The 25,015-nt window shown below is 25.8% G+C and overlaps 11 protein-coding genes across 11 annotated transcripts; 4 read left to right on the top strand and 7 right to left on the bottom strand.

The window, feature by feature from the left end:
- Positions 1–387: 387 nt before the first annotated feature.
- On the bottom strand, positions 388–1,315 carry T552_00012 (hypothetical protein). Its single transcript, XM_018368634.1, has 4 exons — positions 1,161–1,315; positions 908–1,089; positions 633–857; positions 388–586 (listed from the first exon to the last, which is right to left on the bottom strand). Exons 1-4 carry the CDS (start codon positions 1,270–1,272, stop codon positions 425–427), a joined length of 681 nt encoding a protein of 226 aa, XP_018227483.1. The 5' UTR covers positions 1,273–1,315; the 3' UTR covers positions 388–424.
- A 90-nt stretch (positions 1,316–1,405) lies between these two features.
- On the bottom strand, positions 1,406–3,815 carry T552_00013 (hypothetical protein). The gene is made up of 4 exons (XM_018368635.1): positions 3,663–3,815; positions 3,413–3,611; positions 1,787–3,367; positions 1,406–1,739 (listed from the first exon to the last, which is right to left on the bottom strand). The coding sequence occupies exons 1-4, from the start codon at positions 3,767–3,769 to the stop codon at positions 1,452–1,454; spliced, it is 2,175 nt and encodes a 724-aa protein (XP_018227484.1). The 5' UTR covers positions 3,770–3,815; the 3' UTR covers positions 1,406–1,451.
- Positions 3,816–5,428: 1,613 nt separating this feature from the next.
- Positions 5,429–5,857, bottom strand: T552_00014 (hypothetical protein). Its single transcript, XM_018368636.1, has one exon. The coding sequence runs from the start codon at positions 5,810–5,812 to the stop codon at positions 5,474–5,476; it is 339 nt and encodes a 112-aa protein (XP_018227485.1). The 5' UTR covers positions 5,813–5,857; the 3' UTR covers positions 5,429–5,473.
- A 135-nt stretch (positions 5,858–5,992) lies between these two features.
- T552_00015 (hypothetical protein) lies at positions 5,993–7,010 on the top strand. Its single transcript, XM_018368637.1, has 3 exons — positions 5,993–6,106; positions 6,149–6,549; positions 6,596–7,010. The coding sequence occupies exons 1-3, from the start codon at positions 6,037–6,039 to the stop codon at positions 6,965–6,967; spliced, it is 843 nt and encodes a 280-aa protein (XP_018227486.1). The 5' UTR covers positions 5,993–6,036; the 3' UTR covers positions 6,968–7,010.
- A 128-nt stretch (positions 7,011–7,138) lies between these two features.
- T552_00016 (hypothetical protein) lies at positions 7,139–7,903 on the bottom strand. The gene is made up of 7 exons (XM_018368638.1): positions 7,860–7,903; positions 7,767–7,808; positions 7,688–7,722; positions 7,574–7,637; positions 7,434–7,511; positions 7,324–7,393; positions 7,139–7,282 (listed from the first exon to the last, which is right to left on the bottom strand). The coding sequence occupies exons 1-7, from the start codon at positions 7,860–7,862 to the stop codon at positions 7,185–7,187; spliced, it is 390 nt and encodes a 129-aa protein (XP_018227487.1). The 5' UTR covers positions 7,863–7,903; the 3' UTR covers positions 7,139–7,184.
- A 370-nt stretch (positions 7,904–8,273) lies between these two features.
- T552_00017 (malate dehydrogenase, NAD-dependent) lies at positions 8,274–9,658 on the bottom strand. Its single transcript, XM_018368639.1, has 7 exons — positions 9,549–9,658; positions 9,327–9,485; positions 9,177–9,285; positions 8,973–9,132; positions 8,668–8,928; positions 8,493–8,625; positions 8,274–8,451 (listed from the first exon to the last, which is right to left on the bottom strand). Exons 1-7 carry the CDS (start codon positions 9,615–9,617, stop codon positions 8,320–8,322), a joined length of 1,023 nt encoding a protein of 340 aa, XP_018227488.1. The 5' UTR covers positions 9,618–9,658; the 3' UTR covers positions 8,274–8,319.
- Positions 9,659–10,920: 1,262 nt separating this feature from the next.
- T552_00018 (hypothetical protein) lies at positions 10,921–13,392 on the bottom strand. Its single transcript, XM_018368640.1, has 11 exons — positions 13,142–13,392; positions 13,003–13,087; positions 12,847–12,958; positions 12,703–12,805; positions 12,400–12,662; positions 11,990–12,355; positions 11,578–11,948; positions 11,418–11,535; positions 11,239–11,372; positions 11,160–11,196; positions 10,921–11,104 (listed from the first exon to the last, which is right to left on the bottom strand). Exons 1-11 carry the CDS (start codon positions 13,344–13,346, stop codon positions 11,048–11,050), a joined length of 1,851 nt encoding a protein of 616 aa, XP_018227489.1. The 5' UTR covers positions 13,347–13,392; the 3' UTR covers positions 10,921–11,047.
- A 238-nt stretch (positions 13,393–13,630) lies between these two features.
- T552_00019 (hypothetical protein) lies at positions 13,631–17,565 on the bottom strand. Its single transcript, XM_018368641.1, has 28 exons — positions 17,442–17,565; positions 17,251–17,398; positions 17,180–17,203; positions 17,047–17,132; positions 16,985–17,002; positions 16,860–16,937; positions 16,734–16,814; positions 16,617–16,679; positions 16,551–16,568; positions 16,367–16,505; positions 16,245–16,324; positions 16,084–16,199; positions 15,718–16,001; positions 15,649–15,673; positions 15,492–15,608; positions 15,313–15,448; positions 15,059–15,267; positions 14,912–15,015; positions 14,859–14,871; positions 14,703–14,814; positions 14,535–14,659; positions 14,407–14,492; positions 14,309–14,364; positions 14,115–14,262; positions 13,990–14,068; positions 13,927–13,942; positions 13,787–13,886; positions 13,631–13,742 (listed from the first exon to the last, which is right to left on the bottom strand). The coding sequence occupies exons 1-28, from the start codon at positions 17,518–17,520 to the stop codon at positions 13,676–13,678; spliced, it is 2,607 nt and encodes an 868-aa protein (XP_018227490.1). The 5' UTR covers positions 17,521–17,565; the 3' UTR covers positions 13,631–13,675.
- Positions 17,566–18,524: 959 nt separating this feature from the next.
- T552_00020 (hypothetical protein) lies at positions 18,525–20,147 on the top strand (the record flags this gene model as incomplete). Its single annotated transcript, XM_018368642.1, has 4 exons — positions 18,525–18,580; positions 18,632–18,740; positions 18,799–19,858; positions 19,900–20,147. The coding sequence occupies 4 exons, from the start codon at positions 18,525–18,527 to the stop codon at positions 20,118–20,120; spliced, it is 1,446 nt and encodes a 481-aa protein (XP_018227491.1). The 3' UTR covers positions 20,121–20,147.
- Positions 20,148–20,701: 554 nt separating this feature from the next.
- Positions 20,702–22,619, top strand: T552_00021 (hypothetical protein). Its single transcript, XM_018368643.1, has 2 exons — positions 20,702–21,471; positions 21,513–22,619. Exons 1-2 carry the CDS (start codon positions 20,748–20,750, stop codon positions 22,571–22,573), a joined length of 1,785 nt encoding a protein of 594 aa, XP_018227492.1. The 5' UTR covers positions 20,702–20,747; the 3' UTR covers positions 22,574–22,619.
- Positions 22,620–22,826: 207 nt separating this feature from the next.
- On the top strand, positions 22,827–25,015 carry T552_00022 (hypothetical protein; the record flags this gene model as incomplete). Its single annotated transcript, XM_018368644.1, has 7 exons — positions 22,827–23,241; positions 23,292–23,615; positions 23,668–23,907; positions 23,956–24,064; positions 24,110–24,216; positions 24,266–24,487; positions 24,539–25,015. Exons 1-7 carry the CDS (start codon positions 22,873–22,875, stop codon positions 25,013–25,015), a joined length of 1,848 nt encoding a protein of 615 aa, XP_018227493.1. The 5' UTR covers positions 22,827–22,872.

Consider the following 25,015-nt stretch of genomic DNA (forward strand, 5'->3'; position numbering starts at 1 on the left):
TTAATTTAGGATTTATTTTTATAATTTATTGTCAAAATTTACTTAGAATATATATATATATATATTATATAGATATTAATTTTTCTATTATAAATCTAAAGGATTATGTGAATTTAAAATATTAATGAAGACAGGATTTTAATTTTTGTATAATATAAAAAAATATTCTTGAATATCTTGTTAAATTTCACGAATATAAATACAGTAATTTCAATAAAATGAATTGCCTTATGTCAACCGTTAATAAATTACTGAAGCATTTCAAATATTTATTTTCTTTTTTGATTTATTCTACAATAAGATTGTATTGATTAGAAATAATATTAAAATAGTTTGTAAAATTTATAGATTCAAATTAATAATAATCAAAAATCTTTCTAAAATGTAATAAATTTATATAATTATTCATTTTAATTCTTAATATTCAACCTAACCAATGATATATTAAATAAAATAAAAATAATGTGCATATAACTCCTCCCCAAAATAACATTCTATCGTGTAAAATTCTTCTCTCAATAAATTTAATTGTATTTTTACTAAGTCCTAAAATATTTCCAATATTATAAATTTCTCGTTGCACTCGCTACTTCGTTAAGACACTTCACCAATTTAGTCTTAAAATAATATACCTTTATATGAAGTTTCTGCTCTATTAAATCATTAAGTATGGACTGTCCTTGTCCTAAAAAACTATCTAATTGCGAATCGGTATTTTTCAAAAAATAACTCGTTGATAAATTAGAATTTCTTTGTTCATTTAAGTCATTAGATTTCACATGTCCATATGGATTTTCTGGTAATGTATTGGTATGGATTCGGCGTTCTAAAAGTTCGTTTCTTTGATTTAAATGCTCCTTTTGTAAAAAATTAAAATAATAAATAACAATAACAATAATATTATCACCATTTGTTTATATTTCGTTTTAAGATCATCAAATTTTTCTTTTAATTCAGAATACTGTTTTTTAAACACTTTAACTCTTGTAATAGCTTTTTCTTGTTTTTCTATATTCATTTCTTTTTTTGACATTATTTCATATTCATAGATAGTCCTAGAGAGAGAATTTAAACTCACAGTTATTTGGCCTAATACAAGTGTTAGCATTTTTTAATTGGATAAAATCAATATATTTTTTACAAGTGTTAATTCTTTTTACCTTGAAGTGGAAGTGCTGATGAAATATTATCTGTAATAGATGATTGAAAGGAATTCAGATCTTTTTCTAAGTTCTGAGTCTGTCTAAGAGCTTGATTATAAAATATATCCATTTTATTAAATTTATAATATTTAAGAATTTATCGATAAAATATATTAGAAAATTTTACATTTTTATGATTAACTAAAAGTATTTTTTTTGCAATAATCAATCCGTGGATATTTATACATGAAAAAAACCAATAGAAGACATACTATTTTTATACATATTTTCTTATTATTTACTAGATAATTAGACAGATTCTTGTATTCCTGTATCAGGAACAGATGATATATGTGAAGTATCTTGTTCCAAAAAATCGTTTTCAGCAGAAACAGGATTATTTTCTTTAGAATCATCTTTCATTGCTTTTTCATATTGTGCTCTTTCTGCCATTTCCCTTTCCTCTCTTGCAATACGTTCAATTTCATCTGCATCAAATTTACGTTGAACTATAGGAGCTGCAAACTTTATAAGATCGTCCAATTTACTCTTATATATAGCTTTTGTTGCATCTTCTCCTTCATCATATAACCATTCCTATAAATAAAATTAAAAAGATATTGCCATTTCTAACTTTGCATTACCTCTGTTTCATTTAACAACTTCTCAAGACAAACTTTTTCTTCATTACTAGCATAGTCAGCATATAAATCATATAGCTTGCTACGCATATCATAAATATATTCCTCTAGAGCATTCTTTTGATTTTCCGTATTAGCGATTATTTTATCTTCCAAAATCATCGCCTCTTCTTTTTCTTTAAAAATCTTCATTGTATCAACATTAAGAGAAAGATTTTCTGATACAATGGGTAAATCTCTTTTTTTCACTAACTTCTTTATTTTACGTGTTTCAGGCTTTTCTTGTTCAACGTCCATCGATTCAGGAAATGTAACACCATTCACTTTCTCTTCATCCTTTGGTTCTTTATCAGTGGACTCCTCTTTTGGAACAACCTCTTCGATTTCTTGTTCTTCTACAATATATGCATGCTCGATATTTAAAAGACCATGCAGATTGAGTCGTGCTCTAACTTTTATAATAGAAAAATCATTATTTGTATCCGGTACAACATTTTTGATATGATATCTTCCTATCCATGTATTAAAGCTCCCAGGTAAACCAGATGGATCTGCATATGAAGCCTCGATAGTAAAAGGTTCTTTTCTATAAAATGTAAGAATTTTGGTACTTGGAACAACATTATTTTTCGGAAAAACAATAAGGTTTGTTTCCTCATCAGTAATCTCACGAGAAGGCTCCCAAGAAAATTGAATAGGATAAAGAGTTAAATCATGAATTGAAAAATCGCGCACTTTAAAAATAGGAGATAAAATAGCACATGCAAATGCACAGCCACGTGCTACAGCCTCATCCTGATTAAGTGTAAATGAAAGCGGTTTTCCAAAGAATGCAGATATTTTTTCTTTAATAAATGGTATCCTTGTACTGCCTCCGATCATCTCAATAGAATCAATATCAGCAATTGTCATTCCTGCACCATCCAAGGCCTCTTTTAAAGGAACAGTGATACGACTAAATAAACATTGAGCCAATTTTTCCATATCTTCTCTCGACATTAATGAGTTAACATCAATATCATTCATTAAAGATTCAAGGCTAATTGGTGCAACTACATTAGCTGAAAGAATCTTTTTCAACTTCTCAACTGCAACTGCCATTCTATATTTAGCCTTGGCATTAGAATTAATATCAATTTTATATTTATCCATAAGTTCCTTAGCAAAGTAATTAACAAGAACCTTATCAAAATCACGACCTCCAAAATTTCGATCATATGTAGATGATTTAACAGTAAGCTGTCCTTTTTTAAAGGCCACAATTGATACTGAATAATTACTATGACCAATATCGATAAAGCATACGATTCGTGGCCTATCTTCAGGAAGATCTGTTTTAGTTATACCATAACTCAATGCAGCTGCAGTTGTATCATTCATAATTCTAAGAGTATTAAGACCTGCAATTTCAGCTGCATCTAAAATGCCTCGACGTTGTGAATCTGTAAACCATGATGGCACAGAAATAACAACATCTGGAATAGTTTTGGTTTCTTCTTTTTGAAATGTTTGTTTAATTTTCGTAAAATACATAGCAGCTATCTGAGTAGCTGTAAAATATTCTTCTTTTCCAAGGAAATTGACCTATTAAATCAGCTTCTTCCTGAAAAATAACCTCCAAACTAATACCTTTACACCAACCTGCCCATCAATATCAACCAATTGCGCGCCTACATATTCCTTTTCAATTAAAAGAATTTCTGGATCTGAGTATTTTCGGCCAATTAACCTTTTAATACAAGAAACCGTATTCTTAAAATTACTAATTTCCTGAGTCTTTGCCGATTCACCAAGATATCGATTCTTGGGGCCAAATGATACCATAGATCTAATATACAGTTAGTATTAACTCTTAAAACTTTCTTATATGAGAACTTACGGAGTGGATCTATTGGAAACCTCATTTACTAAAATATCTACATTTCCCCTCCGCGCAACTGCAATTACGGTCTTAGATGACCCAAAATCAATTCCTACAACTGACATTTTAGAATTATATTAAAATTTTCCAGCCTTTTTTATATTTTGAAGCTCAAAATTTTGTTAGTCAAATTATTTTCAAGTCATCGAGAAAATTCGATTACTCGAGAAAATTCGAGATTATCTTTTTTTTTAAACTTTATTAATACAAAGAATAAAAAAATATCATTTGAAATAAGCAGATACAAAGATAACATTGAAGATGTAGTAACAATTATAGAAAGTTTTTAAGTAAATAATTAGTTTATTTTTCATATATGTGAAATAAAATATATTCATGTTATTTGTTACTTTTTTATTGAAATAAATTTACAATATTTTATTATTTTCTGTATGTTTTTTATAAAAAATTATAAAGCCTTTGTTTCTATGTAAGTTTGATTTAAGAATAATGATATAATTAAAATATATAATTTGAAATACCAATGAGATGTTTGAGAATTATAGTATGTAAAATGATGATTATATACAATTTTTTAGTATTTAGTGTAGATAAAACATTTAAAATTATATAATTTTACAATGTTTAAGTTTTTTATATTATAAAAGTTTTATTTGATGAATTTATAATTACTTAAAAGGTGGAACAAAGTGTTGTGAAAAAGATATTTGAATCTATGATAAGATTTAGATTAATCTTTTAAAATATGAAATAATTATGGTTTCATTAAAAAAAAACTAAAAAAAATGGAAATATTTGATTTTCATTAATTAATAATTATCAATAATTAAGGAAATTTATTTTAAAATACTTTTTTATCTTATTTAAATATATAAATAAAAAAATGCTTATAAAATATATAATTATGCTTAAATTATAAAGCTTTATCACAATATAAATGTTTTCTAGTTTTAATAATATAGTTTAATTAGTTTGTTTTAATTTAATATTTAAATGTGTTGATATCGAATTTAACGTCTTGATATTATATGTTATGTTAAATGAGTAATATTAAGAAACAAATAGATAATCGGCATATTTGTTCTAGTTAACCAAGTTATAAAAAAATATAATAGCATGTTTTAGTTTTTTATATTATCTAATAATATTTAATTTATAATAAAATTACAAGATAAACAGGAGAAAACAAATGATAATTAAAACATTTATCTAAATAAGTTTAATAAACTATTATAATTTAAAAAAACTTAAATCTTAATAAAAAATTAGTCATATATTATAATAAAAGTATATATAAATTAGACATTTGTTTTATAAAGACAGCCAAGCAAAAAAACTATAATTAATAAACAACTACTGTTATTGTATTCAAATATTGAATTTAATCATTATTAAAAAAAGTCATTATAATTCTTTATTTTTTTATATTCAACTTTTTAAAATACATATGATATTAAAAATCATAAATCTAAGATTATTTAGAAGAGATTTATATCTTCAAAAAAAAAATTTCATAAATTGTTTTGAGTAATAAACCCATGTTTTTTTATATTAAAAAACATTTTGAATATTTAACCCTTAGACGATATTTTCTTCCATATAATCTGCTATTTAATGAATAATTTGATTATAATATACGAAAACAATTGAATTTATCCCTGGAACTAAAATATACCTTATTTAATAGAATACGAATTTCTTTAAAATGATCCAGCTTTGAATAAAAAATCATTTAATTCTACAAATCTTTTAAAAATAAATATTTATTATCATTCCTTAAAAACATAATTCGTCTTGTTTTATCCTTTCTAAATATAATTATCATACATAGTTTGATATCTCGTCTTTTTTTCATATTTTAATAACTTTTTTAATAAATTACCAATCCATTGCTCATCAAACGCCAAACTAACATTCTTCAGAAGTGTTTCAAGGCTCTCATATGTCTTTTTCTTAAAACCATTTGTTTTTCCTGCTACACTAATAATTGTCCATCCTAATATTGACCATTCAACTAAAATTTCTTTTTCTTCTAATGTTACTATATTTATTGTATAATCCTCTAAATGAATACATAAAGATTTAAGTTTCTCCTTATTTTCCTTATAAAAGCTGTTATATTCTTTAATAAATAAACGGGTTTCCATTAAAATCTTTAATATTTTTTATAAACAACCTTTAATTCTTAAAAAAATATATAAAATGTCTAATATAAATCAAAATAAACTCTATACTAAGGAAAAAAGGTCCTCTCTACAGACAATAAACACTGCTTTGTAAGAGTTATGAGTTAATATTATTAACATATGTTAAATCGATTGAATTTGCTAAAAAAATATAAAAAAATAAAATGAAAAGATATCTATAAGAAATGGGAAATAAAGGACAAGAAAAACGTATATTTGATCCTTCAGATCTGCCTGAAACAGATGATCAAAATGGTCAGTAGATTTAAATAATATATATATCTAATAGATTTATAGCGATTCTTCAACAAGTAGAGTTTTATTTTTCAGATTCAAACCTTCCTTTTGATAAATTTTTATGGTCTACATCTCAAAAGAGTGATGGATGGGTATCTATTGATTTGATCTCAACATTCAACCGGATGCGGCGTTTTCGTCCTATAGAAGCTATTGTTACGGCATTACGTACAAGTAAAGATCTGTTAGAAGTTAGTGAAGATGGGAAATATGTACGACGAAAGGTGCCTCTTGTTAAGCCTAAAGAGAGTGAAAGAATTGGTTATATTCAGCGAAGTGTCTATGTCAAAGGGTTTGGAGAAGAAACAAAAACTACTCAAATAGATATTGAGAATTTTTTTAAACAATATGGAAAAGTTAATGTTGTAAGACTACGTAGAGAAGAAGATGGTTCATTTAAGGTATTTTAAATGAATTAAAGATTATGTTTTTAATAGGATTGTTAAGGGTTCTGTATTTTGCGAATTTGCAGAGTTAGAAAGTAAAGAAAAATTCCTTAAAATCGAGCCTAAGCCTCAATATAATGGAAAAGATCTCTTGACTATGTCAAAAAAGGATTATATAGATATGAAGTCTACAAAATCTCGAGAAAACCCTCCAAAGAAAAGGCCTAAATTTAACGCTTTTAAGGAAATGGAATTAAATAATAAGCTTTGTGAAAATAATAGCGGAAATAAACGGAAAAGAAATAATAACCATTTAAAGCTACAGGTTAAAGAAGAAAATAAACATTGTAGATTAGACAATCAAAACATATTTGAAAAAAATATCGAAAAGGATATTACTTTAAAGACACAAGAAATAGAAAACAAATCGTAATTGAAAACTCAATTAGATTATATACTGTCATAAAAAATGCCTCTTCATTAATATTTTGGTTATATTTATATGAAAATTAAAAAATCATCGAAATCATTTTAAAATTTATATAATTATAGTATAATTTTATTTAATATTTTTTATATGAATAATAACATATTATACTTGTATATACTAAATATTAGTCGTGTATTAGTTAATAGATATTTTGTAATTATTATCCAGAACTACGACCACGACCTCTATCGCTACGCCCTCCACGTCCTTGAGTATTTTGCATTCCACGTCCTCTTCCAGTAGTCATACCACGCCCTCCTATTCATATTAAAAAAAATAATTAATATATCTCTTCAGACCTCTCGAAGCCCCCCTTTGATTTCTATTATCACGGCTTCTCTCATTTTGCATTTTAACAATATTAATAATCTGAATAACTTAATTGATATACATATAAAAAAAAAAAAACCTCATCAGGTATTCGTAAATATTTGATATTACTTCCCCTAATATAACACTCTGGAAGCCGAAAAAACCGATCACCATCCTAAACCAAGATAAATCCTTATCAATATATATATATATATATATATATATATAATTACTAACAGCATTTGTTTGTACAACTTCCTTTAAAATCAAATTCATCCATGTATCACACTTGACCATATGTCTTAAATATAAGCATAGATCATTAATATAAAAGTGTTTTTAGGTTAATACCCATTATATGTTTCTCCATTTTTAAGTTCAACCAGCTATAAAAAATTAAGAAAGGGAAAAATATAAACAACAATAATACCATAGGATGACCTTGTGTTGCTGTTAATAAAGATAAAGGTAACTATGATAAAAATATTAATCTAATAGAAAAAGATTAAATATTTAAACTTACCATTTTAAATTATTTTTTTCAAATTAAAAAAAAAACAATAAACTTCTTAGATAAAGTAAATAAAAAATGTTTTCAGTATTTTCTCTTTATTATTTATTGAAAAGCTTATTATATATTTTATTGTTATTTTTATAGCAATTTAGTAACAAGTCGATGTTATTAAAAGATAGAAAGAAAATTTAAACATATTTACTAATAATTATAATCAATTATATGAAACTTTTATGTTTTTTATATCTAGAAACCAAAATAGCAAGAATATAAATAAAAATTTATGGAAAATTAATTTTAACAAAAATAAGAAATATGAAATTTATATGTATTTTTAATAAATATTAAAAGTTTATAATTAAAGAAATTTAATAAATAGTTGTAAAATATTTCAAAAATATAATTTATAATCTAAATAAGATAATAATTTTTTTTATGAATGGTGTATTTTTAAATAAAATTGAAATATTTAGTATGTTTCCTCAACGAACTTGATGCCCTTTTCAATATTTTTAGGAAGTTCTGAAAGACAAAGCTCAAGAAGTTCTTTTTCGTATAAAGAAATATCACCAAGTGGATGTATTTTATGTACTCCCTCAGGCTAATTTATGTTAAAAATTAAATTATAAAAAGATCTTATACCCCAAGTTCAACATTTGTACTAAAAAAAGGACAGCCCTTATCTTGAAACAACGGTGACTCTACATATGTTGGTTCAATAATACCTTTTTCTCCAGACATAGCCCGTAAAAGTGAATCGGTAAAGCGAGATGCACTTATATCTTAACAAATGATTCCATATTTAATTAAAACTTACGCAAATGCCATTGATAATGTAGCACTACCTGAACCATTTTTTGCTTTAACAACTTCGTCTCCAGCGTACTGGATACGATTCGTTAGAAACTTAACTTCTTGATCTGTAAAGCGGTGTGAAGTCTGTGACAATAATGGAACAATTGTAACACCCGAGTGCCCTCCAACTATATGAACATTCTCATTTTCTGATTTTATATCTTTAATATCCGAAATAAATTGAGATGCACGAACAACATCCAAAGTAGTTACACCAAAAATTCTTGAATAATTTATACATTTACAGTTTCATGGAAATAAAATTACCTTTTTGGATCATAAACATTCCTTTTTTTGTATACTTCAGCACAAATAGGTACTGTAGAATTAACTGGATTAGAAATAATAAGAAGATGAGCATTAGGTGCAACATCTGCTGTTACTTTTGCTAAATCTCGAACAATTGATGCATTTGTAACAAAAAGATCTCGATTTTTTAATTAAATATTCAAATATTCAATCTGATTATACCATCTCTAGTCATACCAGGTTTTCGTGGAACGCCTGCTGGAATAAGAACAATATCCGCATCTTTTAAGGCTTTAACTAATCCATCATCGTCTTCTCCATATCCAACAACCTATTATTTAAGATATATATGAAAAAAAAAAAATTGCTAACTTTGCATGATGTATTAATATGATTGCAATCTGCTGCAACACCTGGTGCACCACGAATATCATAAAGTGCTAAATGACCAATCCGGGGATTTGTTTTTAATAAAAGGGATAATGGTTGACCAATACCACCAGCTGCACCAAGAATAGAAACTTTGGTAGCCTAAAATTTAGATAAATTCATGGAAAAAAAACAAAGATCATGCTTTGTTTTGTATTATCTTACATTATAAGTAACAGAGGAAAATCCTCTGGAATAAAAGGCAGAGGCAAGAATAGACCAAGTTTTAAACATTTGTCGTCTTATGAATCTTTAGGATTAAAAATGATCTTAAATACATAAAAATTAAGAAAATTATTTATTAAATAATCAATTAAGAATAAAGATTTTAAACACTTTTATTTAGTATGTATAAATGTACAAATGTTTAAATTTTTTTAATAATAAATTATATTTTGACTAATAAGATTAAAAAAATTAATATCCATTAAAAATCTTTAAACTTATTTAAAACTAGTTTTTTAATAGTAGATTGAATAGTTTTGTATTAATTTAGTATATTATCTATTTGAAAATAAAATAAAATAACTAGAAAGGATAGTATAGTAGAAATTTAATGATAAAGGCATTAATTAAATGTATTTAAAGTAGAAATAAATGTCTTTCATTATAAGAATATAAATTAATTGAGAATATTGATGTTTTAAATCTGATGAATCTATTTTAATTGTAGTAAAAATTTAAAAATATGTATAAATATATATATTTAGCTAGTTATAATATGTTTTGAAATCTTTTCAAGGAGATAAGATATTTGATGTTAAAACTGAATTTAATAATTTAAATGATTTTCAATAATAAAACTTCTCAAGTAGGTGTAAAAATAAAAAATAGAAAATAATTTTCTTAATATTTTTAAATAACGTTATTACAATTACAGACAATATTAACAAATATGGAAAATAAGTTAGTTTTTTCTTGGTATATTTAGTAAACTAATGAACGCATGTAATAACATTTATTATTATGTATATTTTTAATTTTTTCTTGGTTATTCATAAGATTTATTAAGAGATAAACTTTCTGACTTTTAAATTTATTCAGTATATAATTAATTAATGTGAATATTCAATATATATATATATCTTTTAAAAACATTCAAAATTTAATGTTAAAGGATGAATTTTTTATATATAAACATTGTAATTTTTATTATAAGTATATAATTATAAGTATTTTCAAAATATTTTAAAAAATAAAAATATATTAAATGTTATAAATATGCAGACTTTTATATTGAAAAAGATTTTTTTATTTCTGTACTTTATAATCAATTGTTTGTACTAAAATATTTTATATAAATAAAATTAAAAAAAATATTAAATAAAAGATTATTTTAAAAGAATATATTTTTAAGGAAATTCTATTAAAAAAAATTATATTTATTCTTGTTACATTTTAATTCCTATAAAATGCTTTAAGAATATCATAAAACAAATATAAATATATAATATAAGTTATATAAAAATGCTTTATAAGACAAAAAAATAAATTATATAATTATATAAATGAAAAAATAATTATTAAAAGAAAAAATGGCAATTAAATAGATCACAAGAAAATTTTAAAAACAAAGATGTATTTTTCTTTACCTAACTATTTAATAGATTATATTTCATAATTATTTATTAATATCAAAAATAAAAATGATAAAATTTACATATTTAATTGAAAAGATATGTAAGATTAATATCAATAGTATTCTTATCGTATTTTATATACTTTTAGAGAAAATAAATTAAAAACGTATATATATATATATATATTAATACTTACTTTTTCTTGATGTTTAGAAAAATCGCTATTGAAATATCTTTATAGATTAATTATAAATTGAAAAAAAGGAAAAAAATACTTATCATAAAATCGTGTATAAAGAGGAACAACAATGCGTTTTACTTCTCCAATTAGAATAGATTTAAGCTCTATATCATTAATAACAGCAGCTTTATTTAACTTCAAAAGCTCATCAAACTCGTTATTAAAATTCTAAAAAAGAAAAATTAAAATGACTTTTTTATATTTAAAAAAAACCTTAAATTTTTCTTTTATAACATCACGTTCTTTAGGACCAAGAGTTAATTTTGCAGAATTTGTAATTCCACCTCTAACATATGTAACATCTAACAAGTTTTCTGCACATCCTTTCCATCTAAACAAATTATGACTCGTATAAAATTTAACAAAAACTTACGTTTCTAAATATTCGTCTATATATCTATTTTTTATTTTTGCTATTTTTTCAAAAATATTTAAAGATATAGCACTTGATAGATCTGTATTTTTAATATTTTTTTCAATATAAGATAAATTATTCAAAAGAAAAAGTGATAAATGGGAATTTTTCTTTAAAAGGATTCTCGCCTTTTGATCTATTTGAGAATATAAAATATCGACTACTTCTGAGAAAAAATTCTTATAAACAGTTTTTCTATCTGTATTTGAATCAAATGTTTTTTTATTATTTGTAAACAAAAAACTATTCCATTCTTCATTTTTCATAGACATAATTAGGTTAGTAACAGTTTCTTCATAAGCGTTCATATATAATAGGCGAGAAATAGACTATATTTGTGAAAATAATATAAAAATAAACTAATAATTACCTCAATTGTAATTTCAAAAATATTACCATCTGTAGGCATTGAAGTTATTGATGAAATCTTCTTTTTGATCTTTTCAATCATGTCACTCAAGGAATAGATTCCAGTATTTTCCATCATTTTCATACATTTATTTAATTCATTAATTATTGGTCCCTCATTACCAAATGAAACAACAAATCCTATAATTTTTGAAATTTCTTCAATAATTTCATAAGAAAGTACAAAATCTGTAGACATATTTTGATGGATATGTTGATTAAGCTTTTGTACTGTATCAGAATATGTAATAATAGCAGGATAAATTGATGTCAATAAAATATTTTCATAACCTTTTGGAAAAACATCTCTTATAATTAAAGATTCAGACTTTCGAAATAAGAAACGCTAGATTAAAGAATATATATACATACTTTAAACATCCCTAATAATGCTTGGGTATATATAATAATTCCATTACTGTTTTTTTCATACATATTATTTCCTCTTTTAAGAGCTGTACTTAAAGAACCTTTTGATAACAGTTTTAAAGATTCTGACAGATATTCTGCTCGTATTTCATGATAAATTCTTTCTATTTCCTTTATAGATTCTGGCGAATTAGTAGAATAAAAAAATGATGATAAAAGCACAATATTTGAATGTGGCTCTTTCGGAATAACAGGGAACTCCAAACCTACCTTGAGTTAGAAAAAATATATCTATATTTAAAATACCTTTAGTCGTATAATATAATGGCTCAAGAGGAATAGAATGATCCAATAGGATTTTTTGAAATATTTCATATAATTGCAAACATCCTCCTTTCCAGATTTGCGTCTATTAATTAATTAAAAGACAAATATATATATTTAATGTACCAATTTAAGCATTGACTTCTCTGAACTCCGAAAATTTGATACACGAAGAATAACAAGAGTATTTTTAACTTTTCTTAATGTATTAAGAAAAAATGTTAAATTACCATCTGGTCTATTAAAATTTAACAATGGTTAAATAAAAAAGCCTTTAAAAACCCTTTTTTAATAATTTCTTCTGCTTCTGGAATAATGCTAAAGTATTTTCTTGTTCTATCTATTGCTGCAATAGTTCCTTGAATATCTATAAAAAATATGGTTTTAATATATTAAAACATAAAAATAAGAAATATTTTACTTTCTGATGTCTTAATTAAAGTCCTTGTTGTTTTATAAATTGGTTTAAGTGTATGTTCAACTTTTTCCAGGCGGTAATTTAGTGTAGAAAGAATTGTAGACATTTTATCTGTTAGTTCATTTGTTTTTCTTAAAGTTTCATCTAAAACTCCAAGATCAGCCTTATCATCGTCAATATCAAGCCATATTGACGTGGAATTTAACATAGTGGTGGTTAAATATTTAATAGATTTGCTTCATCGTTAGTTAAAAAGGCTTAAAATATATTTTAGGTTTATAAAAGTAAAGCTAAATATTATTTCAAATGTTTTAACAGAATATATATTAAATATAATAAGAGAAAGATATTTTTACAACTAAAAAATAATTTATTAAAAACTATAAATAATTTATTGAAAAGTATAAATAAATTAATTTAGTATAAAGTTAGCAAATATTCTCTTGCTTATAATTTAAGCATTAAGAATTTGATATAATAAATAAAATATCATAAAAAATCAACAGAATAAAAATTTTTTAGTAAAAAAAATAAAAGTTAATCATCTAATGAGCACGCTTCAATGTTCCATATACCTTCTGCATATTCTTGAACAGTGCGATCGCTAAAAATATTATAAAAAAAATAAATTAGATGAATTAATCTTACGAAGAAAAGAAACCCATATTAGCAACGGAAATGATAGTTTTATATGTCCATAAATCTTTATCTCTAAATGTTTCATCTATGAGATCATGTGCATTAAGATCTAAAATGCATAAGAAATTAGAAAATTAAACAAATCTTACATGATTGAAAATCATCCTGTAAAAACATTAGTTTAAGAATAATTAAAAAAAAAGTTCAAATACGCTTATAAGATAATAATCATTTCCATAGGTTAATGCATTTATAAGCGGTGCAAATAAACTTGGATCACCAAAAGTCCCACTAATGAATAATAAATATCATTATAATAATCATTAAAGGTACAAACCTTTCAATTGCATCACAAACCTTCTTTAGTTCTGGATCCATGGGAGTATTTTCATGCACATGTTTATGACGTAAATTATTGACATTTTCACTTAAATTTCCAAATAAAAAAATATTTTCTTCTCCAATTTCATGAGTAATTTCAATATCTAAATTTTTAAAACATATATGCATATATATATAAATGATACATACTAGAACCGTCAACAGTTCCAATAATAAGACCTCCATTTAATGCAAATTTCATATTACTAAAATATTAAATATACATATAAATAAAATATAAAATTTACCTTGTACCACTAGCTTCAGTACCAGCAGTAGATATATGCTCTGAAATATCACTTGCAGGAATAATAATTTCCGCTTTACTAACATTCTAGATAGCTATAAGATTGAAAAATTTAAACAAAATATCTACATAATCTTCAATAAAATGAACTTTAAAAATATCTCCGATATCTTCATCATTATTAACAACATCTGCTACAAAATTGATTAATTTTATCACGCATTTAGCCATAAAATAACCAGGAGCAGCTTTTCCTAAATAATATCAACTATAAATAAAAAAAACAAAAGTCTAAACCTCCGAAAATAGAAACTCTAGGAACTTGTCTCTGAATTTCTTCTTTAGACATAGCTTTTAGCTTCAAATATCGATAGATTACACCAAAAATATTCAAAGTTTGCCTTTTGTACTGGATTATATTAATTTATGAATTAGTAGCAAAACACATTTAACCTCATGAATACGCCTTAAATGTTAGTATATAGAAAAAAAATAGAAAAATATACTTCACATGGATATCAAATAATGATTCTATATTTAATTTTAATCCCTTAGTTTTTTCGATATATTTTGCTAATCTAGCTTTATTAAAAAGCTTCACTTCTCTCCACTGAATGCCGTTAATAAATAAATAATTATTATCGATAGCAAACCTCTCTTTGAAACTCTTTATCATGCGCATATTTCTCTAATTCTTTAAGTCTAGATAAATTAACTAAAAAATCGTATCCTCCAAGTTTTTTTGAAATTAAATTAGATAAAGTAGGATTAGCTTGAAGTAACCATCGACGTGGTGTAACTCCATTAGTAATATTAACAAATTTATCAGGACCAAATATTTTAACAAAATCCTTAAAAATAGCTTAATTATAATTAGTCTGGTTCTATTTCTCATTTTTATTAATACTTGTCTTTATAAGATTACTATGTAATTTTGCCACACCATTGACTTTAGATGATCCAATAACGGCAAGATAGGCCATGCGAATATATTTAGGAGACGATTCCTCAACAATAGATACACGTGATAAAAGATCTCGGTCCTAATTTTATATGAAATAAAGTAATATAATTTAGAATAAGTACTTTAGGGAATTTTTTTTCAACTAATTGTAAAAAGAAGAAATTTATATCATAAATAATTTGCATATGCCGTGGAAGTAATGATTGAAACATTGGAATTGGCCATTTTTCAAATGCTTCCTAAATAATAAATATTACTCCTAAAATAAATTCATCTTACTGGAAGAATAGTATGGTTTGTATAACTAAGAAAATTAATAAGTTAATAAAATCTAAAAAAAAAAACAACCCAAATGTTTTTAAAACAATACTCCATGCTTGATCCCATTCAAGGTGTTCTAAATCAACAAGAACTCGTTGAAGCTCAACAATAGCTAATGCAGGATGCGTATCATTTAATTGAATAAAAACTTGTTCCGGAAATTTGCACCAGGGTTTCCCGGATTTCTTAAAACGTCTTATAATATCATGCAAACTTGCACAAACCCAAAAATATTGTTGTTTAAGACGAAGCTCTTTACCTTGGTAAACATTTTCATTAGGGTATAAAACAGCTGATAATGTTTCAGCACGCTATATAATTTTAAATTAGCATATATATATATATATATATATATATTTATATATATATATTTATATTTATATATTTACAAACCTGCTGTTCTCTAACTGAGCTTTCATAGTCGCCAGCATTAAATTTGCTAAAATCAAACTCACACATTGGTCTACTAGACCATAATCTAAGATTATTTGTATTATTTGTTCCATAACCTTTAAAATTAATATAATATATAATAGAAACATTTTAAAAATTACCGGGAATTGGAACGTCTGAAGCAACAGCTAAAACCTGCTCACCATCTTGCCATGAATATCGTGTTTTTCCTTCCTCATCACTATAATTTATAAAAAAAAAAAATTAAAATAAATAAAATTACATGTATTTTTTGACATAACCATAAAATCTAACAGGGATCTTAACATCATGTCTAAGCATTTCCCAAGGATTATCAAATTGAAGCCAATAATCAGGTTGTTCGATTTGATGTCCATCGACAATTTGTTGTTTAAAAATTCCTAGTTTAATTTAGAATATATATGTATATAAATATCGACTAAAACCATATTGATATCTAAGGCCTTCAAATGTTAGATCATTAGTCATTCAGAATAAAAGTAGATCATTACCATAACCCCATGCCGGTAAATTTAATGAACTTAATGAGTCTAAGAAACATGCAGCTAATCTTCCTATTGATAAAAATTAATATACACTGATATAGATTTAATAATTATTTTTCATACCAAGACCACCATTTCCAAGAGCTGCATCTGTTTCTGCATCAATAATATCCTCGATATTAAATCCAAGCTCGCTAATTCCCTCTTTCAAAAATTAAACTAAAATAAATATTATACTAGTGTAAAAACCTCTTATCATATCTTTTATTCCAAGATTAAGCATAGAATTATCTAATGTCCTTCCCATAAGGAATTCTATGCTCAAGTCTATAGCAATTTAATAATAATAATAATAAAATAATTATTTTGGATACAATAAACCCGTTTAGGATCTATTCAAATTAAATCATACAATTTAAAAACGCATTATAAATACTTTCTAATGTTAATGTTTGTTGCGTTTTATTCCATCGCGTAATAAGTCTATCACGAACAGAATATGCTGTTGCTCGATATGCCACCCTATAAAACTAAATATTCCATTCATAAACTTCATAATCAATTATTACGCATCATAACAATTATACATTGATCTAGAATACTATCAATCAACATAAAAAAAAATACCATATAAAATAACCTAGCAAGCGTTGTTTCTACATAACGAACAAAATCCCTTTCAAACGCATCCTTTGTATTTAAATCTCTTTCAATATGACTTTCCCATGCATTTCTTTGGCTTTCAGGGATTTGTTCTTGAAGAAATTTAATTTGCTCTCTACCAAGTCCTAAACAATTAAAGCTTTTATTCTTATTCAAAATATATTAAACCTGTATGAGTCCTCTTATGACGAACCATTATTCTAGAAGTATCATCTTCTGATACTAATTGCAGATCTGTTGATGTCATCAAAGAGTTTTTAAGAATTTTAAGGGGGTTTAAATTTGATCGTTCTCGATTGATCGCCTTTTTTCAATCAAAAAACATATATTAATAAAAATTAAAGAAAGATCATTTAAATAGGGATATCTAATTTTTATATAACAAGATATCATTTATATTTTAAAATGAAAACTTTTGTTATTTATATTATTATATTATTTTATTATATAAATAGATAATATTAAAAACTAAATAAATTATATGACAACATAGAACAATGTATAATATCAATTGATTAAATGTAAGGGTTATATTAAGAAATAATAATAAAAAACCAAAATACTTTGAAAAATTTATTTAAAAATAAAGTAGCTAAAAATCATTGAAAATAATTAGAAAAAACTTTGCTTATAAAGATATATATTACTAGTTATAATTCAATTTCTTAAAATAATATGAATAAAAATGAAAATATTCTTTGAAATATCTTTTTTAAAAAAATTTTCTAATATCAACTTTTAAAAATATAAAATATCATTAAATATAAAATATCATTAAATATATATAAGAAATATACTATTAAAAAATCTAAAATAACAAAAAAATTATAATAAATTATCAGATTATTTAATGCATTTTTATTATTTCTTTAAAAAGATTATGCATCGCCAAAAATATTTAGATTGGAAAAATATATAAATTAAAAAAATACATATATTAATAAAACAATATTTTCCAATTAAATACAAAAAACATATATTTCAAAACATATATTTATCAAAACAACACATTTACTCAATATATCCTTTACGTTGCATATATAATATATATCTTGTATATCACTAATTTCACATTGATACAAGAAACATTATATATATCTTTGTAGTCACAAATAGAAGCTATAAATCTATAGTTTATATCTATTTATAATTTATTTATATAAATCTTGAGGCAATTTTTTCAGTATATTTTCTTTAAAATTCATTTAGATTTCATCAGATTTGAAAAAGATCAAAGATTATAAAATAAGAATGAGTAATCTTTCAGATGGGAGACAATCAGTACTTCATATAGTTTGTGTGGGATTGTAAGTGAAGTTACTAGATATATTTCGAATATAAATGAATGATTAATTTAGTCATCATGCAAGAGGACCAGAAATAGAATATTGTTATCCGGAATTACAAGAAATCCCGTCAACATGGTCTCTTCTTCCATTTATGGCACTTCCTGATGGAGTACATTTGGTATAGATACATAAATCATTTATAGGACATATTTAAATATGCTGATTATTATTTTAAGAATGAAGAAGATTTTTCATATTTTTGCATTAAAAATGATCAAAAAAATACATCAACTAATAATAATAATCTATCGACTATTTATGGGATATCATGCACAAGACAGTTACTTTCTTCTGAACTTATTAATAAACCAGTCGATGTAACCCGTTCAACTATACAAAAATCTATTGTTGTACTTGTATCAAAGCCTGTTTTTGGGCGTATTAAGGAAAAATTAAGAGCAGTGACGCAGGCGTACTTTTATCAACATAATTTTGAAGACAGAAATATTCTTATACATTTATATAATAGTCTTGCACAAATATTCCATGATGAAATTAATGGTTATGATATTTATCTTGGTATACCTCTTCGTGAACTTTTATATCAATTTCGTTGGAAAACTCTTGTAATATTGAAGGCTATGCTTCTAGAGAAAAGAATACTTTTTTACGGTACACGTTCAGAAACGCTATGCATGATACAATACTCTCTCTTATCACTTATTCCTGAGTTATTAGAAAATCTCCAAGATGCAAGTGATCCATCATTAAATACTATTGAAAATCAATTAACAAAACCTACATCTTTATCTACGAGTAATCATAAGTCGTTACTTTCATATATGGGTATGCCATTTCATATTTTTTCTAAGGGTTCTTTTTTTGGTCCTTATACACCTCTTCAACAAATAAAAATGCTTGAAAATAAAACTACAAAATCATATATTATTGGGAGTACAAATACTCTTTTTTTGCAAATGAAGAGAAAATATGCTGATCTCGTTGTTAATATTGATACAGGAGAAGTAGATATCGTTCAACCATTATTGAAGAATGCATTATCATTAAGTTTTTCGGATAGAAAATGGATTAATGATATTATTATGTCCGTAATAGATTCATGGGACGAATCAGATACGAGTAGACCCAAAACAATGGGCTTTTTGAGTAGTGAAGAACACTTACGAGCACAATTTGAAGAATACTTTTTGGCACTTGCTGCAACTGTAAAATACGATAATTATTTAGCTAAAATTAAAAATTCTCAAAAACTTAATATTACACAATTAGATACACGTGCGTATATACAATTCATTATTTTATATTAATTTTACAAGATGAAAATATAATTCGAGAATTTGGTCAATGTTGGATCGAACAATGGAAATTTACTGAAAATTATCGGTTATGGAATAAATACACAGACGATGAACTATTCGATATAGTTGATCCTAGGCATCCTGTTGTTAATCGTAAAATTTCATTAGAGGATGTACAACATAAAATTTCAAAGTACTTATCAATATTTATATTAAATAATAACTCTGATAATTTCTAAAAGCCAAATACAAAAATTAAAATTAAATCAAAAAGCCGATCTAGTTAAAGAAACAATAAATAGAATTTGGAATAACGGAACTCAAAAAAATATCTCAAATACTAGGATCTTTATTAGATCAAATAGAGTCATATAGAGCAGAACGATACAAACGCTATTGGAAAAATTACAATCAATATATTATATCTGTTTTCTTAATTGGTTCTGAATCATATAAATTAATCGATTTTCAAATTAATCATTTTTCAAATTAATCATTTTTCAAATTATTCATTTACTATTATAGTTTCATATCCCGGTGATATGCTGAATAAAGATGGACATTATATTTCACCTTCATTAATCGGCTTTTCAATAGAAAAACAACAATCAACCATAATTAAATATATACCATCAAAAACTTTTTTGGAAAATACAATCTTTTATTTAATACTTATTTTAGGAAATCTATACATCTTTCACATAATTTATAATCATTTTCATTTATTTGATATTATTTCTTTTGATTTTTGTACATCTACATATCTGTGAAATATAAGATTTTATTAAACAATATATTTTTCGATACCTTGAATACTATAAAAAATGATAAAACTAAGTTAAAATCTTTGGAAAATAAGCTTCATAATGGAACATGAAACAAAAAGTTTTGATGAAAAAGAAGAATATAAGAAACTTTTTAAAATTCGTGATAAAATATTTATGAATATGCAAGCAACCATGCAATCATCTGGAATGGAGTATTTTAATTCAAACATGAAGATTAAACCTCCTTTAATAAAACCCAAACCATTAGGATCACCAAGATATTCTCATACCTTATCAAAGACATTTTTGAAGTATAAACAAGTACCAGGACCATCTACACAAATTTCTTTAGAAGATGATAAAAGTAGACTTGAACGAATGCTTCGTGCAAGAATCGAGAAGAGAAAAGCAGATGCTAAGTTATTAATGGAGCAAGGACCATATAAAAAGCATGTTGAACAAAAGACATTTTCAAATCAAATTCATTATAAAAAAAATATAAAATCATGTGATGAGATAAAAGAAAACAAAGAAACATCTAGTTGCGAAGCGAATTTGCCATGTACAGATATTCAGAAGGAATCATCTCTTGACCTTAAACATACCCAAGAATTATCAGTATCTAAACCTTTTTACCATAACCAAGAATCAAAATATGATACAAGATGCAATGAGAATAATGAACAAGCCATTGATTTTTCATCATCTTCCATGGCTATTCCAGGATTAAGAGTTCCTACATATATTCGTGAAGAAAATATAGAAAAATCTACAATACCTACAATAACGCAAAATGCAGAGGAAAATACACACAATAATAAGGGTAATTGATGTGAAAATATGCACAATACTGACTATTTATAGTTATATCGAGTAACTCATCTATCAAATCTCCCAGTTTATCTTTAGAATCTAAATTAACATCTCATGATTTTCAAACATATGAATCAAATATACAAAACACATCAAGATCATCTTCCTTTGAATACAAACCACGGTCCCCGACATCTCGTCTTCAATTATCTCTTATATCGTCTCCCAAAGCATCAGAAAGCATTGATCAATCAGAAAAATTAACAGAAACTAAATCTATTCCGGAATCAAAATTACATTATTCTCATATAACTAAAGAAAATTCAAAAATTCAAGATAATGCGAAAAATTTAAAGGAAAACAAAAAGATAGATGGCTATACTGAGCAAGACGATTCATCCAATTTAGCCAAACAACACCCTTATGAACCTTACAAACAAATAACCTCTCCAGGACCAATGCATTGGAAACGTGACTTTTATCCATATTATCAAAGACGATCTGCGCCTACATGGCATGGTCCAGAAAATTATTCAGGTCATTTTCTACCAAGAGATGATCCTTCTTTATATTATCCAGATAGAGCATATTTTTCAGCACATCCTCCACCACCAATGGGATTACATAATTCTTACACTGGTCCGTGCGACTATGATCTATATTATACGCAAGAATTTCCACCATTGAGGCCATCTTTATCACCTCGAATGACACATCTTTATCCATCATATTCAACTCGATTTCCACATGCTTCACCATTTCCTCAGTCTCCATCTTTGCATAGATACACTCATGATAAATATTTCACACCCGCATATCCACCTCATCCTTATTTACTTCATCATTCATCTCGATATGACGATTCAATCGCTTTTTCTCGCAATTCCGGTCATTTCTATCAACCTTCTAGAAACACTTATGATTGGGAAAATCTACGAAACTACGATTCATCTATAGATCATTCTACTTCTCATCCTTTAAATTTTAGGGAACACTACGAAACTATTTTACCCTATGAAACATATTTACATACTGAACATTCTACTCTAAAAACAAGCCATTCTATTAACGATAGAAACAACGAATCAACTCATTGGAACCGTCTTCGTTGATTCAATTGCAACTACTACATCAATGCTTTTTCAATTTATACATAAATTTATAAATATTGATCAAAATCATAAAATGCTATACAACATGCAGTCTTATTAAAAAATAGGTATAAAAGACAAATAAAAATATTCAACTTATTTACGTCTTATTATTTATCTTTACATTTTTCAAATTTTCTCGGTACTCTTCTCGAACCGTCCAGTGTGCGCGGCTTCTCGATGCTACCAAATCACCCATAAATTTTTTTTTCATAGAGAAGAATTCTCTGGATCACAACAGCACGTCTCTTAACCTGAGGATGACAGAGCGTGTTAGGCATGTACCGCAGAAGATATATTTTGCCTTTGCTTTGCCGCCATCGTTTCCCGCAACACCTAATTTAGAGAAGTGTTATTATTCTTTTTCGCGGCATTCTCTTAATCTTTATCCTGCAGCGGGTCTTTCACCAAATAGTAGCTATCATAATCATGATCCGTACGTTCTTCGTATGGCGCAACACTGTTGGGAAGCATCAGGTAAGGTGGAGGCGATTCATGCGGTCCAGTCATTACCACCTCTGTCTATCCTAGATGAAGAAGAAGCTGCATTTGTGCAGATTTTTCTTTCAGGTGAAAATAATCAGGTTGCTGAGACTAGAGAAAAAATATTTTCAGAATGTTTACCTCAGGTGAAATAAGATTTTTTTTATTTAAAATAAGAATATTAAGTATATTATAGCGACAAGCTTGTATTGCAGTCTCGAGATACCTTTTATTAAATGAAGAAGGGGTAGTAGATCTTCAGTTGTCTACAAAATTTGACGAAATTGCATTGGATACTGGTACAAGTATATATATTTTGAAGTCAGACGTATCATCATTAACAATGCATACGTTGACGTCATCTAAAACAGAAGCCAACCCGGGGGGGATCTCGGTAACACTTCCGGTTTATAAGAAAATTATGTTACCGGACGATGTAACACTTTCTGTATTGGTTTCGGGAGACGTGGCATCATTAGAATATGCGTTAATCAAAATATTCGTGCATTTAGACATGTTGGTGCGTATATAAAGAAACAAATAAGCCTATCTTGATTGACATATTTTAAAAGATGGGGATGCAAGTAAAGAAACTTGAAATTGATCCTCGATTTCATCCATTAATATGTGGACGAAAACGTTCAAATCTTGAGAATATCATGGAAGAGACCTTTACGAATATTTATATGCCTATGCCGTTTGCAAATGTTTTAAGTATTCGACGACATCTTCCTCCACTTGTGTCCGATGAGATTTATATTACAGGACAAAGGGAAAACATCATTAACGCGGAAAAGAGGATATATGCAGCAGTATATCTATTTATTTATTTTCAAAAAAAAAGCTTATTAGACTCTTAGTATCAATCATTTACTCTTATATCAAAAACAATTGTTATTGTGGCATCTAAAAAGGATTGGTTGCTTATTAGAAAACTGGATGATATAAAGAATATCATGGATAATAATGGTTACATTTCCTAATCTATTTTTTATAATGTATTCATGATATTAGTTTCTTATATTAAGTTTCCAATGCTTGGATCACAAAATATTGAAATAGATATTTTCTCTACTCATGATCATCTTATTGACAATACAATTGATTCATTTATTAGCTTGGTTGGTTTTTTTTTTTTGATGATTTAGCTATTTCTAAATAAACTATTAGCTGTCTGATTATTATAATGCCACTTATTGGATATTTCCCCGTTCTAATCAGCAAAACTACGAATTATTATTTACTGATTTAGAAATCCAGAAGATACTTATGGAAATTACTAAGAAACATCCCGTAGAAATAATATATAAACATGGTTGTTTCGATATTGCAGGTATGAAAGACGAAATTAAAAAAGTCGTTAGAACCATTTCAAAAATTCCTAATATACAGGTAAACAAACTCTTACATAGTATCATACGTATAAATAATATATAATATTAGAACCGACCGCAACAAATACGTTTTACGGTGGAATTTTCTAACAAGTATCATGAATTCATTCAGGGCAAAAAAGAAGGAAAGATTAATGCCATTAGAAAGCATGTTGGTGTTATTGTAGAATTGCATACTTTTTCTAGCAGAAGCTTTTGTATTGATATAATTGCGGAAAATCTTGAGCAAGCAATGCATTGTCTTAGTATGCTTGAGGATGAATTCCCTACGGAGATTACATTTTATATTCCTGAAGAATATCATAGACGAATGATTGGTATTCGTGGTAACACTATTCAATCTGTTATGCGGCAATATGGTGTTTTTGTCAAGTTCTCAAATACCAGTGCATTTATGGCACCGGGACATCATAATTATCCAGATGATAATGTTTTAGTTAGATGTCCAGCAAAAAATGCGGCAAATCTTATTGAGCTTAAAGAGACTCTAATGAATATGGCAAATTATAAGGCAAATTATATTTAA

This window comes from Pneumocystis carinii (assembly GCF_001477545.1).
Source record: "Pneumocystis carinii B80 chromosome Unknown supercont1.1, whole genome shotgun sequence".
Classification (NCBI taxonomy): domain Eukaryota; kingdom Fungi; phylum Ascomycota; class Pneumocystomycetes; order Pneumocystales; family Pneumocystaceae; genus Pneumocystis; species Pneumocystis carinii.